This window comes from Pyricularia oryzae, chromosome 7, assembly GCF_000002495.2.
Source record: "Pyricularia oryzae 70-15 chromosome 7, whole genome shotgun sequence".
Taxonomy (NCBI): Eukaryota; Fungi; Ascomycota; class Sordariomycetes; order Magnaporthales; family Pyriculariaceae; genus Pyricularia; species Pyricularia oryzae.
In genome coordinates this window covers 1,783,904-1,800,125 of record NC_017854.1, presented here as the reverse complement: position 1 = coordinate 1,800,125, position 16,222 = coordinate 1,783,904, and the positions used below count along the sequence as shown (strand labels likewise).

The following is a 16,222-nucleotide window of genomic DNA, read 5'->3' as shown; positions in this document are numbered from 1 at the left end:
GGGATGGTGACCGGCTTGCTGGATCTTGCTATATGTCTTGATGCATAGGTAGGTACTCAACGGCATCGGCAACGGTAACGGCAGGGCGAAGAAAAGACTAGCGCCACCTGCACGCTAGCGACGCCACATCCCCGGATGGTTGCTCGGGTTCCGCCGGGCTGCTTGGGCCATGCCCCTCATCCTTATTGATGGCGTTTTATCTCGGCACCAGTTTTCTTTTGTCGTAGTATTGAACTCGTGAGTAGCATTTTCTTTCCAGTGGTGGATGTGAACCAAAGAAATATGAGCGCTATGTGTATTCAAAGACTCGTCACGCGCCGCAATGCTGCACGGCACGGTCCTTATCTGCGCTTCACTATTGATAGATAGCATACACTTTGCATTTTATCCCACTTATGATTCAGGTGTGTTACCTTGATCGGTCGGTCGGTTGCGGCAAATAACATAGGAAAACGCAGATTTGCGGGCGGACACTTACCGTAGTGCTCTCTCTCTCTCTCTCTCTCTCTCTCTCTCTCTCTCTCTCTCTCTCTCTCTCTCTCTCTGTAGCCAGTGTTTTGTCTCTTTCTATCTCTCCATCTCTCCATGGGCATCGTAACACATCAGCGTATTTATTTAAGGCGTATGAATGGGTAAGGAATCTTTTGTCTTGAAATTAGGGATCGGAAGCGTTACATCATATGCGATACCGGTACGTGATGCTACAGGCACAGTGTTCGGAAAATACGAGACCGAGAAGCTTGATGACGTTCAAGACGTGGCACCGTACCGTCCACAGTTGTATTAAATTTTCTTTTTTTTCACGGTGGTCGGCCCTTGCACTCAGAGCCTCCCTCGCTTGTGGTCAACAGAATTCTGGACCGACCTTACTTCGAGCAGGGGCTGTTAAAAGGAATAGGGGCTTGCCGATACAGTCTCCGAAACGTGGTTTTACCCCAATTACCACAATGCGCCACACTGTATACACGGTACCTGATAGAAAACCGCCATGGTCGCCTTTTAGGCAGCTCACTGGGACGCAAGGCGGAACGTGAGCAAACAAAGGCCGCTTCGTATCTACCTCGTTAGGCTGTCGGACGTCTGAGGGGAACCGTTAATTAGTCGGCCAAGGGAATTAATTGTTTTACGTTTACGTTAGTATCGTAAGCACTGAGCCATGTCGAGTAGAATATGCATCCAATCTATTCTTGGGTTGGTTAATTGCTCCCAGCACGCGTTCTACCTATCGGTAGAGATGATGTTTGAAAAGAGCAAGGTGAATGATCCTGGTTGCAAATCAGGGCTGACAGATCATCCCTTGTCAACTGACCATTACACTTACAGAGGTAATGCATGTGTTGGTGCCGTATGGTACGATAGGGCCATCGCGTTCCAATGTATAAGAAACAGAAGCAGCCACAGACAATTAATGGGAGTAAGAATTGCAGGCAGCCTTTTCCTGCCTTAAAGTGCTCCCATGCTATGTGGAGGAGAAGTTTGGGTGGTGGGTGGAAATCTTTCCAATTGCAGGTTATATTAGCCGAATTGCAACAAAAAAAGACGCCCCAAAAGTACGCCTCGTTTCTTGGACAACGGATGTTTATTAATCGCGATGCAAGAAACATTGTCTTTTATACAAAAGAGCTCTTCTTTCTCTGGTAAGGAATATTTAATAGTTTTTACTTCCGGGTCTCGGATCGATCTTCGGAATTGAAGATTGGTTCAAAGTTCGGAGCCAAAGCTATGGTATCCAGTGACAACGGCGTGTTTTTTCACTACTACCCACTACGGACGGTACGTACCTACTACCTAGTTCGTACCTTGGTGACATGAGACCGAGGTCACGTGTGTGTAGTGCTAAGCAGTTGGCAGGTATGCGGTTTCTGGCTATGTGGGGTTCTGGGGACTTTTTGGGTGGTAGCAACTCGGCTGGCCGCAAATCCGGTCCACTCGTCCAATGTTAGAACAAGAGATCTTCACAGGCGAGAGGGGAAAAAAAAACCGTTCTGTTTACAGTTGTACGAAGTACGTCGCTACGATGGTATATGGTTTTGGCTTCCTAGTATAGATGGAATGCTTCCTATTTCACTTAGTCACTGAACCCGAATAAATATCAGATCGACCAGCCTATGCTCAGTCAAGTAATGGTTTATCTTCGTCCCATCGTTCTTTCTTTCCAAGTTCGTCATTGAAAAGACCCAAGGTCTGTTTGAGACACCCAGTTCCGTGGATGGACTCGACCCAGCAGGACGCAGAAAAAAAAAAAAAAATTCTCACACAGCTCTCCGTGTTTCAGGCCGAGTTGCGAGACGCTAGAGTTCAACATGTCCCCCCGCCTTCCGAGTCCCGAGTTCAGTCGAATCATGGTCAGCGGATGAACACGCTCTCGTTCGCGACTTTTTACCATGGATGGAACCTCTAATTGATTCGAGTGACCTCGAATCGCAGGGAACGAACTCGAGAGCACAAAAAATTCAGCCAACCGAACTGAACGCCTTGATCTAACCGATTCGCCCAAGAGGCGGCAAAACAAGCGCGGCCCCGCTGGCTCTGCCCATGTTTGCTTTTTTTTTTCTTCATTACTTTGCCAACTTGACCAAAATGAAAGAAGGAGAGAAAAAGAAAGCCTCACACTCTGAATTGTAGCCAAGTGGCAGTTTCGCCTCGCCAAGAATGGCCCTTTTGGTTTCTGGTGTCCCGCTTAAATGTTATTGATTATACAAAGCGACCCGTTTCAATCAGAAAGGGCGGCCTCCCAAACAATGACTTTATTTGACGCGTCTGATTCCAAGAGTCCCACCAGAATAATCGGCAAACTCCTTTCCTGAAAACAAGGAAGCACTTATACGCCGTCCTTGCATCAACGGTCAGCCCGTCTGCCTGTCACAGAAAGGCTACCTGTAGCACCGCTAAAATTTGCTTCCCGAAGATCAGTTACTTCTGCATATTCTATATTGCAACAGGTGATATGATAACGTTGCGCTCGTCAGCCTCGGCACGGTGACAGATGCGGGCTCGTTCAGCTCTATGCAAGTCAAGTTAAAGAGAGAGAGGGAAAAAAAAAAAAAAAAAAAAAAAGGCTTTTCGTCCATCTCTTCCTGGCCCAGCTTTGCTTCTGGTTTGCCATTTTTGGTAATATTGGATCGGCTGAACGAGGAAGCATGCTAGAACAGATCTATTTGGGGTTACCGCTCCCTGGGTTCGGTTCGCTTGTGAATCACAAGGTTTTTACCATGATCGCTGCTCCCCCCACTGGAAGGATTGGATTGGGGGGCGCAGGACTAGACAAAGGCGAGTCCTGGCCAGCTGAAGAAAGAGACAAAAGTGAGCTCTGTTCTAACGCGAAAGAAAAAAAAAACAAAACAAAAACCAACTAACTCTGGGCACTGTCTTTTTTTATGAAATACCTACACACGAGTTACACTCCGAATGGGGTTGGGGTGTTTGTTGCCCTCGCTTGATACATGACGTGGTCGATCTCCCAGGTTCGCGTCAGTGTTCCCGCTACAGACCAGAGTCTCAAAACTCTATAATAACAGCGCTTTGTTTCTAGACTGTTGATCTTCTACAGCCTGATGCAAGCATCAAGATCAGCATTGCTTTGGGTCAGACATGTTCAAGGGCCCCTGATTTCTTTTTTTTTTAAGGGCCAGCCTCCATATCCAAAACTGCATGTTGCCTTTTTGGTCTTTCTCAACGCAATTCTGCGTCTCGAGAATCCTGATTCTACTTTCCGCTCCTACGACTAGTGTTCTAGGATCTCCGTTCAGCCCTGCACGGCGTGGATTTCGAGAAGGTTTTTTTTTCTTCCTTTCTTTTTTCCCCGCTCCTTGAATCATGTTTGGTATGTTTGTGGACAAGTCAGAAAAGAGCATTCTCAAGGTCAAATTCAAAAGCTTGGATTGCGTCGTGGAAGAGGAGTACCACGACAATACTTGGACTCAAGGCCTATGACTAAGTTACCTGCCTTAGCTTACCTACCTTACCTTTCGGTAATGCATGTAATACTCTGTGGTTATTTGCACGCCCGCAGCAAACCACTTATTTGTTAATGACACGGTACCACCTCACCTGGTTTGCCCCAAAGTGTTTTGCTACTACAGAAATACCTACCTAGAACTAACCTTGGTGTGTTTCTCAGGCCCACATCCCCCCTAGCAGGGGCTGGCCGCAAGGCGGGTTTTCACTAACAGGCATAAGGCTATTGATAGAAACTTCTCCTGCACTAGACTTTCTATTGTTGGCGACTCAAATCTCTAACTTTTTGGCAGGATTTTGCGGTTCAATCGCATGGCCAAAGTAAAAATCGCATTGAACTTTTTTGTTCTATTTTTTTTGTCTCCTACTTGCTGTTTCTACGGCTCGGCACTTGGAACCTGTTTGCTGGCCGGGGCTGTCCCTACTGCAGGTCTCCTTTCAAGGTCAGGTGGTGGCGTCTAAAGTTGGCGCTTGATGAACAAGGACAAAAACAGCTCGCAAGCTTTAGCAACAGGCTGTGCTCAAACAAGCGCCAACGGGAACATACTTGTCAAAGTTGTGGCAGGCTTTCCGTCGATTGATGGAGGTCGCTCGGAACCCAAGCTCGCTCAATCTTATACTCCTGTACATCGGAATAAAAGTAGACAGCCTTGCATTAAAGAAATACCCGGTGGCTCACGTTGTGAGTAAACACGGTTCGACAATTACATAATTGACATCGGGGGTCAGGCTAACTTGGGAAATCTCGGGCCAAGAGCCTCGGGGAAAGATGAACGCTGCACCAAAGGTCTGCAGTTGCCCCCGAGCCCCTTTACCCCTGGAAATTGCAGTATCTCCAAGGTTCTCATGCAACCTGCCGATGGCAGGAGTGCATGTTGGTACGCTGCAAGGCTGGTATGGATGAAAGAAAGTAATGTCTTGAGAACGCAGCTGACGAAGCAGTGGTAGGTGGTCCAAGTAAGTCAATTTGAAGGGGATGGTGGTTTTTTTTCAGTATCCCGGAGAAAAGGTACAAAATCTAGCATTATCGCGCTACTACCCACCAAACAATGATGTATTACGCACCTAGCTAGAGCTTCCTTGGAGCTAAAAAAAAAAAAAAAAAAAAAAAAAAAGCTACAGCTTCGCGCTCCCAGCCCTCTGCTCAGCTGCTCATGGCAGTGAGGACGAGGCAGCAGTTATAATGTTTCTTAGTAGCCTATGAAAGACCTGGTGTACATTCGCGTGGCATTGTAATGGCCTAAGGATTACGTGAGGCTGCAAAGTTCGATGACATGCCTATACGAGATCCCGATACCTTTTTGGACTCTTGGGTAGTACTAGACACATAATATAGTCCATGAAATGCAACATGGGTCCTACCGGTAAAGTCTAGGTCTTACAAGACTAGAAGGCATCGTCGTATGGCTGTGCAACTTGGTGGCCTGCTGGCGTGATGTAGGATCTAAAGCGAACGACGTCAGAGGAGAGGCTTGTAAGCACAAGCCTACACTAGCGCCCCTTGAGCGCCCGCTTAATGGGAATAAACATATTCACACCTGAGCTCTTGAACACGTCAAATAGCCTCTCGCGATTGTCGGCATACGAGGACGGTGGGCCGCCTTACCCGGGAGACGGTCCTCTTCCCTCATGCCACTCATGCACCAGAGGTCTCGGCGGGGAAGCACGACTCTCCAGAACCATGGCGTTTTGTATGACACTGGCGGTATCTAGTATGTCGCAAATGCTTGCGTTGAGTAAGATATGCAACGCCAGATCATATGCTGCGTGGCCCGGTGGGAGGCAACAGAAAAGATGGTCTGCCTTGCAGTTTGCTGATGGGAACAGGCCGGGCTTGTTGCGAGTGAAACGACTGCAATATATTGACTGTCCTCGGCTAGGTGTTCCCTCTAATAATTTGTCAAGCTTCCAACTCTGTCTGTAGTATACTGTCTGCATTGGATGTATATAATGAGATTGACTTGTGTAAACGTTTGTTCCCGGCTTAGAGTGCCTCTTACCAAATCATCATAGCATTGTCTATCTTGTCAGAGATACTAGCCTCGAATTGTGTCATCCTCCCACTGTCAAAGTCTCACTTCTGAACCATTCCCCTATTTTGTTTGGTTCCTCGTGCAAATAAACTATTCTGTGACAAACTTTGCTCTTTCTGAACAAGCGGGCATGTTCCCGATGGGGGCCTGCTTTGAGAAAGAGATGTGGAAATGTTGTGTTGTTCCTACAGACAGATGCCAGGGAAGTGTTCGCCTCAAACAGAGCGGCAAATATGTTCTCCCTGGACCAGCAACTTAACAAGTCAAGAGTCCAGGCCAGTCTCGTCCAGCACAAAGACATAGTCAGGCCAATCAACCCCGAATTGACTCATAGCGGTTGCCGCGCTGGGTGAACTGTGTACTTGGTTTTACTCCAGATCAAGTGACTGCAACTAACCCAGCGTAGAGACAAGGCCTAAGCTTACCCTTGATCAAGGCATTTATTGCTCCCTCAGTACGGGACGGTGTCGGAGTAATGAAACAAAATATTGACCGCTAAAGTCACCACTGTACCACGCATTTGACGTCCAGATATTGTTCAATCATCGCAGTTCCAGCATTTTAGTGATATATGTTTAATCTGAGTACTTCGGACTGCCATATCTAGATTGAAATTTGCGATTAACTGCCTACCGTATTGGCGGTACAAAGGGGAAATGATAAAGACAAATAGAAATACAGCTTTGTATCACTACAAGTGTCAACAACTACTCATCACTTACACATTCGCTTCTCATTATATTATCATTCCTCGTACTCCTGAACAAGCACCACAACCTGGCTCTAGAAACGATTGTTATTGGAAAAGACGAAGACGGTATATCCCGCGTATAAAACAGTCCTCTAAATAACATATTTTGGCTTACGTTGTTACTCCGACACCGTCCCGTACCAAGGGAGCAATAGATGCCTTGATCAAAGGTAAGCTTAGGCCTTGTCTCTACGCTGGGTTAGTTGGCTGTTGTCAGCGCCCTTTAAATATCTGTGCTAGAATACCAAGTTTTATCAATTTGCATCTACCTCTAGCCGTGGTTGAACATATACTTGGTATACTATACATGGGTGGCTAACAACAACACCTTAAACGGCACAAAAAGGTTACCCCCGCGAGACGCCATGGACAAGGACACCGTGCTGGAGGATGTCATCGAAGAGTACGAGCCAGCAAACCTCTCGGTGGAGTTCAGGACAACACCGCCATCTTCTGCCAACAAGATATTTCGAACAGCAAAGGATCAGGTTTCCAAGACCTAGTGCCCGACGGATACAAACCACCCCCAATGATAGAGCCCGAGACAACACCATAGGTTATCGACATTAGAACAGAGATTTCAAGAAATTTCAGGCCGGTTCTAGGCCTTTCGACCAAGACGACAAGTGGCTATTTTTTCCTAGCCACGGGTCCAGACGAGGCCGGCGTCACATACATCCACATCATTCGCTTTCTTTTTTTTTTTTTTTTTACATGTAGTGTTTTACTGCCTCGATTAAGCCTGGTGACGGTGGCTGCTTCAACTTTAATTCCTTCGTCTGCAAAAAGAAGGTGTCCGTTCCTCAAGACGGAAGAGGAGGCCAAGGAGCATGCCGTGATTTTGTGCAAAGGTCAGACAATCGAGTGTGATTTCGAGGCGCTCTCCGAACACGATCCTTCTTGGTAGGTTTTGGGATTTGTCACTGCCCTGAATTTTTATAAAGGTGGTCTCGAGTTCAAAAGCGAGATTGAGATGGTGAAGCAGAGACTTAGCTGAGAGAATATGTGGAGCAAAAGATGTCCGTCTCTGGAAGCGCAAAACATCGTGTTTGGAAGTCTTGGGTCTCAAATTTACAATATAAATAAACGCCATTCACTGGACCAGCACATACGACCATACCCACTGGAATATACGGGACCCCGTCCGCTCTCCCCTAGTCAAACCAGTGAGGGCCGAACTAGTACTCAGGTGGGTGACCACTGGGGAATCCTCGGTGTTGTATGTTTTTTTGTTCGTTTTTTTTTGGAGTACTTTTATTTCGCGAAAAGCTATCCTGCCATCATCTACCCACCTTGCTTTTTATCAGATGGACAAACCGCCCACTTCCCGATCTCTGGAACGCGTTGTTTTGTCATCTGTCACCTGTCAACTGGCGACGCCGAGTCATCGTCCCCTGCCCTTCGAATATGGACGGGTATGAATAAACCACGATACTCTGAATTGTTCTGATGTAGCATAAGGTAGGCAGGAGCCTCGCATGTATCAACAAATGCAGAAACCATGGTTGGAAGAGCAACCATCATTCCACTATGGGAACAAGATGGCCCAGAAGCTGATACAATATGCCGGAACATGTTATGTATAGCACTGATCGCAGTCCTTGTCGCCATGTCCCCTCGACACTGAGGCGGGGAAGCCGGGCCTCGGGTCCCGGGTCCCATATAGTACGAAATCGCAAACGCCTCCGGATTTTCGGAAACAAGAGCCGAGCTATTGCCTACTTACAACCATACGCGGTAGTTTGCAGAGGTAGACGAACCACTGGAATACCTAGGTTATAGTTCTAGTTCTAGTACAAAAATCCAACTATTTACCGATCCTGATAAGGTTTATGGCGGGCCAAGAAACATTATGCGCAATCTATAGAAACGCCGTTTTAAATAGCGCCCTTGGACTCGTGTCTGCATAACGTGGATGGAATGTGTCGAGACATGGCTGTGTCCGAAGATTAGACGGAGATGGCATACCTGTCTAGATATAGATGCAAAACACACGGTATTCTGATTATAGAGTAATATAAGTAGTATTTAAAGCGGATCAGAAGGTTCAAATGTGGTTACAGGATGACAGTATTTCGCCCCAAGATTAACCTCTTTGGAAGGAAAGCATTGTCCTGCCGGTTACAGAAGTCATGTTGACTAGCAAACGTCTGTGCTGCATAAGACTAAGACGCAGTGATCTGTCTACTACTACTATACGATTAATCTAATACAAACGAGCACACTAGGCGAGTCGCTGCGCACACGATAAATATAATTCAACGGCTTAGCTGCATGGCCTCAGACGGGTATAGTCGCTGCACATGTCATATAAAATCCGATATGCCCAAGGCGGGTGATGGTTGTCCTTTGGATGATTCGGCCACAACTTGACTTGGCTGGTTGCTGAGAATTCGGAATCGCAATGGAAAATGCCTGTAAATTTAATTGCATATCCCCAGATAACACTTTGTGGTTGACTAGGTATTTTGCTCATCGCAAATTGTATCGGAGGAGACCGTGATACAAGTTTTTCGTTGGCGCCTGCCTAGTAGATAGGTTTCCCAGGCTGTGGAAGATTGACGGGTATTTGTTGTAGGTGGTCTAGAATAATCTACAGGCAATAACATGGGTAGGGAGGTGGCCAAGAATATCTGGCACATTACCGAGCCGTACTGTTGGTTAAGCCGTTAGATCAACCGCATCGTGTCAAGCTTCAAGCGTCAAGCGTGGGGTTGGTCCAACAAACAAGGACGGATGGGATGGATCCCCTCATTCTTCATCGGTGCGACCGGCCGAAAGAAAAAAAAAAAAAAAAAAGCTTGCACCTAGATTCAGAAGCCCTCAATTCATGTTTGCATGGACGCAAATCATTAAAGATGTGGCTTGTTGTACGATTGCTGACGTGGTGCTGGGTTCTTTTTTGTCAAGAAAGTAAATTTAGAAATTCAGTAAACAGAAGTCTGCTTGCCTGCGTAACAGGGGCCTTTTACGTGGTTACTGTCACTCCGATAGGCGATGGGCCTATGAAATGGCTGGGGGTCGTCAGGCAGGCAAGCAGGCTCCCGGTGTCCCATAACCATTTGTGGCCATTGGGTCGTAGTAAGTTTCAAGAGTGGGGAAATCTGAATCGGGAGACTTACTGTATTGGCTTTTGTGCCTCACCCTTCAGGCACTGATTACGTCGGCCCCCTGGATCTGCATAATGTGATTGGCCTCACGTAAAGTATGGCATGTCAAGACGGCCTTTGTTGCAAACAGTCAAACAGGGGTCCAGGTGGTGGTCATCGCCGTGTTCGCTTGGTGGGCTGACTTCGCCTCCTTCACCCGCGCCTTCTTTTGACTTGGGTGTCCCGATCTATGTTGCTTGATGTGACAATTTATCTTCTCTTGAATTCTCTCGTCCTGTCTTCTTGTTCTGCCACTCAATTCCTTTCTTTTCCATCATCCAATTACCAAAACCCATTTCAGTTTCTCTCAACATTTCACGAAACTAACGACCTTTTTCCTTTTTTTTTTCCAAATATCCCTCAGTTGAACAAAGTGTCGATCGGAGCCACCATCCATCTACACTGAACTTGTTTCTCCTTACTTTGTATCGGCGTCCTTCGACTTTTTTTTTCTTTTTCTTTTTAAACCAACAACCCCAGAACATTATGAAGACGTCAGCCGTTATCGCCGCAGCTGGCCTAGCGGCGGCTTCGGAAGCCATTCTTCTCCCACCTGGATCCTACGACCTCAGCTCCGCTGCACCCACCTTCAAGGCTCTCCCTTTCGCCATTGGCCCCGATGCTGAGGACCAGACCGTCAAGCTCAACTGCCCAGGATGTCCGATCGTCGTGGCCGGTGATTCGGCTCTCTACCGCACTCGTGCCGGTGACTCTAGCCACCTCGAGCTGGAGTTCTCCATCGACCATGCCCGCTCGGGCGATCGTCTGCTGCTCAACGGCTTCGAGATCTACCCCGAGTCGGATCCTCTTGGCCCCATGCCCCTCCGAGCGATGGTCAAGCCTGATACCGACGACTACGAGACTCAGCACCTGCCCATCGACTCCCAAGATCTGGGCTTCAGCCTCCGCGTCAACCCCGCCATGGCCATGAGCCTGGACGGCAAGAACCAGCTCGTCGCTGTCGACTTCCAGGTCATCGAGATCGGAAACACATTCATCCAGGGTCTCGATAGCGTCCACCTCAAGATGCTGAAGAAGACCGACAGCGGCGCCCTCATGATCGCCCAGGTCGAGACGGGACCTTCGGAGAACCCGGCTCCTCAGTCCAACAAGGAGCCTTGCCGCACCCTCATGTGCGCGCTCATGGGCAGCATGGACAAGATTATGAACCAGGTCCGGCCTCACCGCTGCAACCACCCCAGCCACCACCACATGGGCAACTTTGCCAACATGATGGGCCACATCGGCAAGGAGGCTCCCCACCACGCCGAGCAAGCCGAGCCCAAGCCGGAGAACAAGGTCAACCAGGGCGAGGGTCAGATCCACCACCACCCTCAGCGCACATGGGCCAGCCTGTTCAAGCAGCTCAGCTACTCGATCATCCTGCCTATCCTCATCGGCATCGTGGCTGGTATCAGCGTCAGCATGTAAGTTTTGCCCCTGCTCTATCCGTTGCTAGTATCGAGACCTGAATAGAATGTTGACCAACTCAACTATCCAGTATTGGCATGATCATTGGCACCCTCATCGTCGGTACCTGGCGCGTGTTCGTCCGTGGCAAGTCGTTCTTCCCGTCTCGCCGCTGCTGCCGTCGCCGCGCGGGCTCTGCTCGCAAGGCTGCCGCTCACGAGGCTTCCGTGGTCGAGGAGAAGGCTGGTCTTATGACCAACATGGAGGATGACACTCTCCCCATGTACACCGACGAGGAGGTCAAGAAGGACACTGCTTAAGCGTCTTTCGGGTTTCATTTGTCGTCGGTATCACATCACGGGAGGGATTCGGCTGGGGTTTACCTTTGGCTAGTCTAGGCTTGCTAGGTTTGCTCTGGTGAGGACAATGATTTACCAACAAAAACTAGTTGGTGCTCTTGGTCAAGTGGCGCGGCTGATTATTTGAAATTAGAATGATCTGTATAGTGTAGCTTTAGGTTACGGCATTCATTTGCTGAATAACACACTCACTTTGTGCCCAATTGCTATTGATCCAACATGGCACGTATGCTGCATGCCCAATTTATCAACCAACGAATGACAAGCGACTTGAGCGTGAATCATGTTGTGAGTCCAACCCAAGGCCGACGAGCACGAGCTCAAGTCGGATTTTACATTGAGAGTAATATGATGCACGCAACAATGTTCTCCAAGTCTACATAATAGCGTGCATCGATCTATCAGCTATTGGCATGCAAAAGTATATAATAGACAACTTTGACCAAACCTTCATATAGAAAATATTCATTCACTTTCCCCCATATTTAATTCTTTCGGCTCTAAAAGCACCATACCGACTCACACGGACTGTTACCAGGAATCAATTACCAGTGTTTCTCACTAATATCTACCGCGTTGACGTCAACCCCGTCCTTGAACCAGCGTTCATCATCGGAAATCTCAACGTCATTGCCGCTCATCTGGCGCTTGCGCATGAGTCCATTGTCCGCAAAGGTCCAGTCCTCCAGGCCGTAGGTCCGGAACCACTTGCCGTCCTTATCATGCCACTCGTACCAAAATTGTACGGCAATCTGTGTTCGTGTCAAAGGTGGCAGATCAGAGTTTTGTCAGCATTTCGTGTGCATACATGGATATCAATAACATCCCATCGGTAGGGCCGTGTGAAATACTGACCTTGTTGTCGGTAAAAGCAAACAACTCCTTTCTCAACTTGTAGCCGTTCTCCGTGGACCACTTCTTGGTCAAAAACTCCTCGATTGCGTCCCTCCCTGTGAGAAACTCGTCCCTGTTCCTCCAGATGGAGTCTGGGGTATATGCCATCTTGATGACCTGCGGATTTCTGTTTGGCGTGTTTACTGTAAGCAACTAATCCATTCTCTCTGCGATGGGAATACTTTTTAATTGGGGTCAGAAAGTCATCAATGTATAGCAAAAGGTGACAAACCTCGTGTTCCAAGCATCTTGTGCTGCTTTGACCTTTATCTTTGCCGTTTCGGCTGTAAAAGGGGGCAGCGGCGGTTTAGTCTCAGAGGCCATGGTGGAGTATGCCTGGGTGGATCGAGTGTATAATTGAAAGATTCTGTGCGAGTAAGCAAAGAGAGGTCTTGATGTTGTTATTGGTGTGCAGTGATTGAAGAGATATCTGCAATCAAAGTGAGAAAAAAAATGACTCTGTTGTCGAGCTGTGAAAGTTGGAATTGCTCGGTATATATAGGACAACTTATTATGGAACCAGAGTGAGTCAAAAGAACGGGTTTTGCTATATAGATAGATGCCTACAAACGCCTGGTAGCAAATCCCTAATGAAAGTAACTTGATTGATTGATGCTATAGCTAATGTATGCGCTCACTCAGCGCCTTTTCGAAAGTGTTCAAAGCCCAGTTCAAATCCCAGCTCAAAGCCCGGGTTGATCAATATTGGCGCCAGGAAATACCGCCCAACCTCCACGCCGACGTGGCATAATAAAGTTCAAGAACATCTCAAAATACCTTGCCCAAACCATATTTAGTAAGAAAGTAGGTAGAAAAGTACCTGTTACATACCTCTACGTGCTAATTACATGGCAAAATGTGCAATTACGAGTGAACTAGCACCCCAGCATTGCCATCAAGGTGTGCAGCCAAGCAACACCTGCAAGTCCCACACCCTCGACCTGTGAACAACGGATCAACCCCTCCCCTCCAACTATAACGCTGCGAATATAGGCAGTATCCCCTCAATAGGACATCACACAAGGGGCCATTAGTTGGGTTGGTTTTGGAAGAAGAAAAATAAAACGATATGCTTTATTTGAGTTTTACTCCAGCTGGTTGATGATTTGATTTCAAATCGGATTAACCCCCGCCATCGTCACAGAGCGGGGAGGCAGCGAACGGAACGGCCTTTGAAAACGGAGCAAAAGGTGGGGGTTCAATCATAACCCACTTCGCTTCACAGTAGTACAACATCCAGTGCAGACAGTCCAGTCCCATGGAAGGTTAAACAGCTCAAGTTTCTACCTGTTTCTTTGAGACTCTTCTCTTTTTTTTTTTTTTTTGAGACCACGTAGTAAAATTGCCAAGTCGAATCTATTTCCATTTCCAGGTATCACCACTACCAAACCACTAGGAACAATTATACAATCACACATAACCCCCTTTCTAGAACCCACTTCAGACAAAATGGCTGCCCTCAAGGTTGGTGACGCTTTCCCCGACGGTGTCTCGTTCACCTACGTTCCTACGGGGGGCAAGAAGGAGGATGTTACCGCTTGCGGCAACGGTATCAAGTACAACGCCAGCACCGGTAAGAAAACCCACTTTGATACTGCATTCTTTGTTTGGTATAGACCAAAAAAAAAGCTCCATGGAGCACATGCTGACCTGATATACATTCAGAGGCCAAGGACAAGAAAATTGTCATCGTCAGTGTTCCGGGTGCTTTCACCCCTACGTGCCAGGAGCAGCACCTCAAGAGCTACGTCGAGAAGAAGGACGAGCTCAAGGCCAAGGGCGTTGACAAGGTCGTCTTCATTGCATGTGAGTTACCGTCAAAGTAGTTGACAAAAGTAGTATAGGCGTCACTAACACATCCTCCAGACAACGACCACTGGGTAATGAGCGCCTGGGGCAAGGCCAACGACATCTACGATGACTTCATCATCTTTGCCTCTGACGACGGCATCAGCTTTTCCAAGAGCATCGGCTGGAACCTCGGTGACAGCGGCCGTACTGCCAGGTACGCCATCGTCGTCGACCACGGAAAGGTTACCTACGCCGAGAAGGAGGAGGCCGGCGGCATCGCCGTCTCGGGCGCTGAGGCCGTCTTGGCCAAGCTGTAGATACGGAATCATTCCGTAAGCCCTAAAAGTAAAATAAGTAATAGGCGCGGACACTTAGGACACCTCTAAAAAAAAGCACAAGTTCCGCATTTTTTGCTCTCTGAATAACCCATGCAAATCCCTGGTTTTAAAATGATTCCATGCTACCGGCCACGCAAGGTTGGGCAAGAAAGAAGCCCGGTGAGAGCACCCTGTGGCAAAAGACAAAAAGTTCCGTTTCGACTCCAGTCCGTCCGTTCCGCCGCCGCCGTAAATAAAGAGCTTAACAGCAGCCGCAGTACATACATATCCCGTCCTGCCCAATGGCCCCAGAAGGTTCGTTGCATGAGACCGTAAACTTTATCATGCTATGTTCGCCTTTCGGAGACCGTCGTTCCCAGGATTCATCAAAAAAGAAGACGCCGTGAAGAAGTTCGTTCCGATAAGGGTATTTGTGTATCTGCTTGACAAAACCTGGTTTTCTTAACGAGTGTTGGCGGCAACCTTCTGCTGCGCACCCTTGGCGCCCTGCTTGCTCGTCAGACGACCGGTCTGGCCCTTGCCGCCAGCAACCTTTGCCTTCTCGGCCTTCTTGGCCTTCTCAGCCTCAGCCTTCTTTGCCTTGCTCTCCTTGATGGCAGCAGCCCTGGCGGCGCTGCGGGCCTCAGGCCGCATCGTCCTGCGCTCCTTAATCACATCGAGCGAAGCACCAACGATGGCACGCTGCGACTTGACGGTCCTGCGGGTACGCTTCTTGGCGACCTCCTGTAGTTGGGGTGAACGAACGACTGGTCAGCCATCTGTCTCTAGACGAATTTATTCCAAAATCCGTCGGGGGTTGTGTTTTCGATATAGTGTGTGTGTGTGTGTGTGTGTGTGTGTGTGCTTTCCGGATCGGTCGTCGCTATTCGGTGCTAAAAGACCAAGCCTAGTAGGCTCTGGGAAAGGGTTCATCATACCTCAGAGATACCCTTGCGGTGCGCCCGGCGGTACAGAACGGTCCATGCGATGCGGCGAGGGTTCTTGCGCTGCAGGAAAAGGGACTCGGACTTTCCGTTCTGGAAGCGGAAGATCTTGCTGTCGCCACGGACATAGAGCTTACCCTGCAAGAGAAAGGTACAGGACCACAAGTCAGCCTCATTAACTCCCTCCATGTTGTGTATAATGTGCTGTTCCAACGGCATTGCCCGCATGCCAATTGATTGGCATTTATTTGGTAACCCAGTCATAGAGCCGGTCGTCTTTTTTGTGTAGCCGCCGCTCCATCTGTCTCTCTGGGTCTCAATCTTGCCATTCCCGCGCTCCTGCCGTCCTTTGGCGAGTAAATGAATAAATCAGCCGTACCTTGCCGGGGTAGATCCTCTGGCCGGAGAAAGTGTCGTCGTACGTCCGCATCTTGAAGGTCTGCTGTTGTCGTCGGGGTTAGTCGGTTCGGGGTGGATGTCGACGTCGTCGGGGGTTGATTGGCACCTCTCAATTTGCAAAATTGTTGTTGTGCGTAAGGCGGCATCACTTGCAGCCCTCCAATTCGACTTGGGTGGGGTTTGGCTGACTCATCGTTAAAATGGGTCTGGCTTGGTGT

General features: G+C 48.4%; 7 protein-coding genes and 1 non-coding gene across 8 annotated transcripts; 6 read left to right on the top strand and 2 right to left on the bottom strand.

Moving 5' to 3' along the window:
* Positions 1–947: 947 nt before the first annotated feature.
* Positions 948–2,401, top strand: MGG_17986 (uncharacterized protein; the record flags this gene model as incomplete). Its single annotated transcript, XM_003721007.1, has 4 exons — positions 948–1,030; positions 1,324–1,350; positions 1,656–1,791; positions 2,261–2,401. The coding sequence occupies 4 exons, from the start codon at positions 948–950 to the stop codon at positions 2,399–2,401; spliced, it is 387 nt and encodes a 128-aa protein (XP_003721055.1).
* A 1,415-nt stretch (positions 2,402–3,816) lies between these two features.
* MGG_15014 (uncharacterized protein) lies at positions 3,817–5,670 on the top strand (the record flags this gene model as incomplete). Its single annotated transcript, XM_003721006.1, has 8 exons — positions 3,817–3,823; positions 4,472–4,639; positions 4,788–4,835; positions 4,888–4,914; positions 5,080–5,117; positions 5,294–5,326; positions 5,399–5,431; positions 5,521–5,670. 8 exons carry the CDS (start codon positions 3,817–3,819, stop codon positions 5,668–5,670), a joined length of 504 nt encoding a protein of 167 aa, XP_003721054.1.
* Positions 5,671–7,462: 1,792 nt separating this feature from the next.
* MGG_17985 (uncharacterized protein) lies at positions 7,463–7,738 on the top strand (the record flags this gene model as incomplete). The annotated part of the gene is made up of 2 exons (XM_003721005.1): positions 7,463–7,592; positions 7,686–7,738. Coding segments are annotated over 2 exons (183 nt in total), but the record flags the coding sequence as incomplete, so codon positions are not given.
* Positions 7,739–7,851: 113 nt separating this feature from the next.
* MGG_20360 lies at positions 7,852–7,967 on the top strand. The gene has a single exon (XR_001729815.1). It is a non-coding gene; the product is annotated as a 5S ribosomal RNA (ribosomal RNA).
* Positions 7,968–10,376: 2,409 nt separating this feature from the next.
* On the top strand, positions 10,377–11,620 carry MGG_02708 (uncharacterized protein; the record flags this gene model as incomplete). Its single annotated transcript, XM_003721004.1, has 2 exons — positions 10,377–11,317; positions 11,392–11,620. The coding sequence occupies 2 exons, from the start codon at positions 10,377–10,379 to the stop codon at positions 11,618–11,620; spliced, it is 1,170 nt and encodes a 389-aa protein (XP_003721052.1).
* A 352-nt stretch (positions 11,621–11,972) lies between these two features.
* On the bottom strand, positions 11,973–13,127 carry MGG_02709 (uncharacterized protein). The gene is made up of 3 exons (XM_003721003.1): positions 12,786–13,127; positions 12,515–12,680; positions 11,973–12,411 (listed from the first exon to the last, which is right to left on the bottom strand). The coding sequence occupies exons 1-3, from the start codon at positions 12,875–12,877 to the stop codon at positions 12,205–12,207; spliced, it is 465 nt and encodes a 154-aa protein (XP_003721051.1). The 5' UTR covers positions 12,878–13,127; the 3' UTR covers positions 11,973–12,204.
* Positions 13,128–13,775: 648 nt separating this feature from the next.
* MGG_02710 (peroxiredoxin type-2) lies at positions 13,776–14,811 on the top strand. The gene is made up of 3 exons (XM_003721002.1): positions 13,776–14,126; positions 14,219–14,359; positions 14,420–14,811. The coding sequence occupies exons 1-3, from the start codon at positions 14,003–14,005 to the stop codon at positions 14,659–14,661; spliced, it is 507 nt and encodes a 168-aa protein (XP_003721050.1). The 5' UTR covers positions 13,776–14,002; the 3' UTR covers positions 14,662–14,811.
* Positions 14,638–16,154, bottom strand: MGG_02711 (uncharacterized protein). The gene is made up of 3 exons (XM_003721001.1): positions 15,985–16,154; positions 15,600–15,743; positions 14,638–15,405 (listed from the first exon to the last, which is right to left on the bottom strand). The coding sequence occupies exons 1-3, from the start codon at positions 16,033–16,035 to the stop codon at positions 15,124–15,126; spliced, it is 477 nt and encodes a 158-aa protein (XP_003721049.1). The 5' UTR covers positions 16,036–16,154; the 3' UTR covers positions 14,638–15,123.
* Positions 16,155–16,222: the final 68 nt, after the last annotated feature.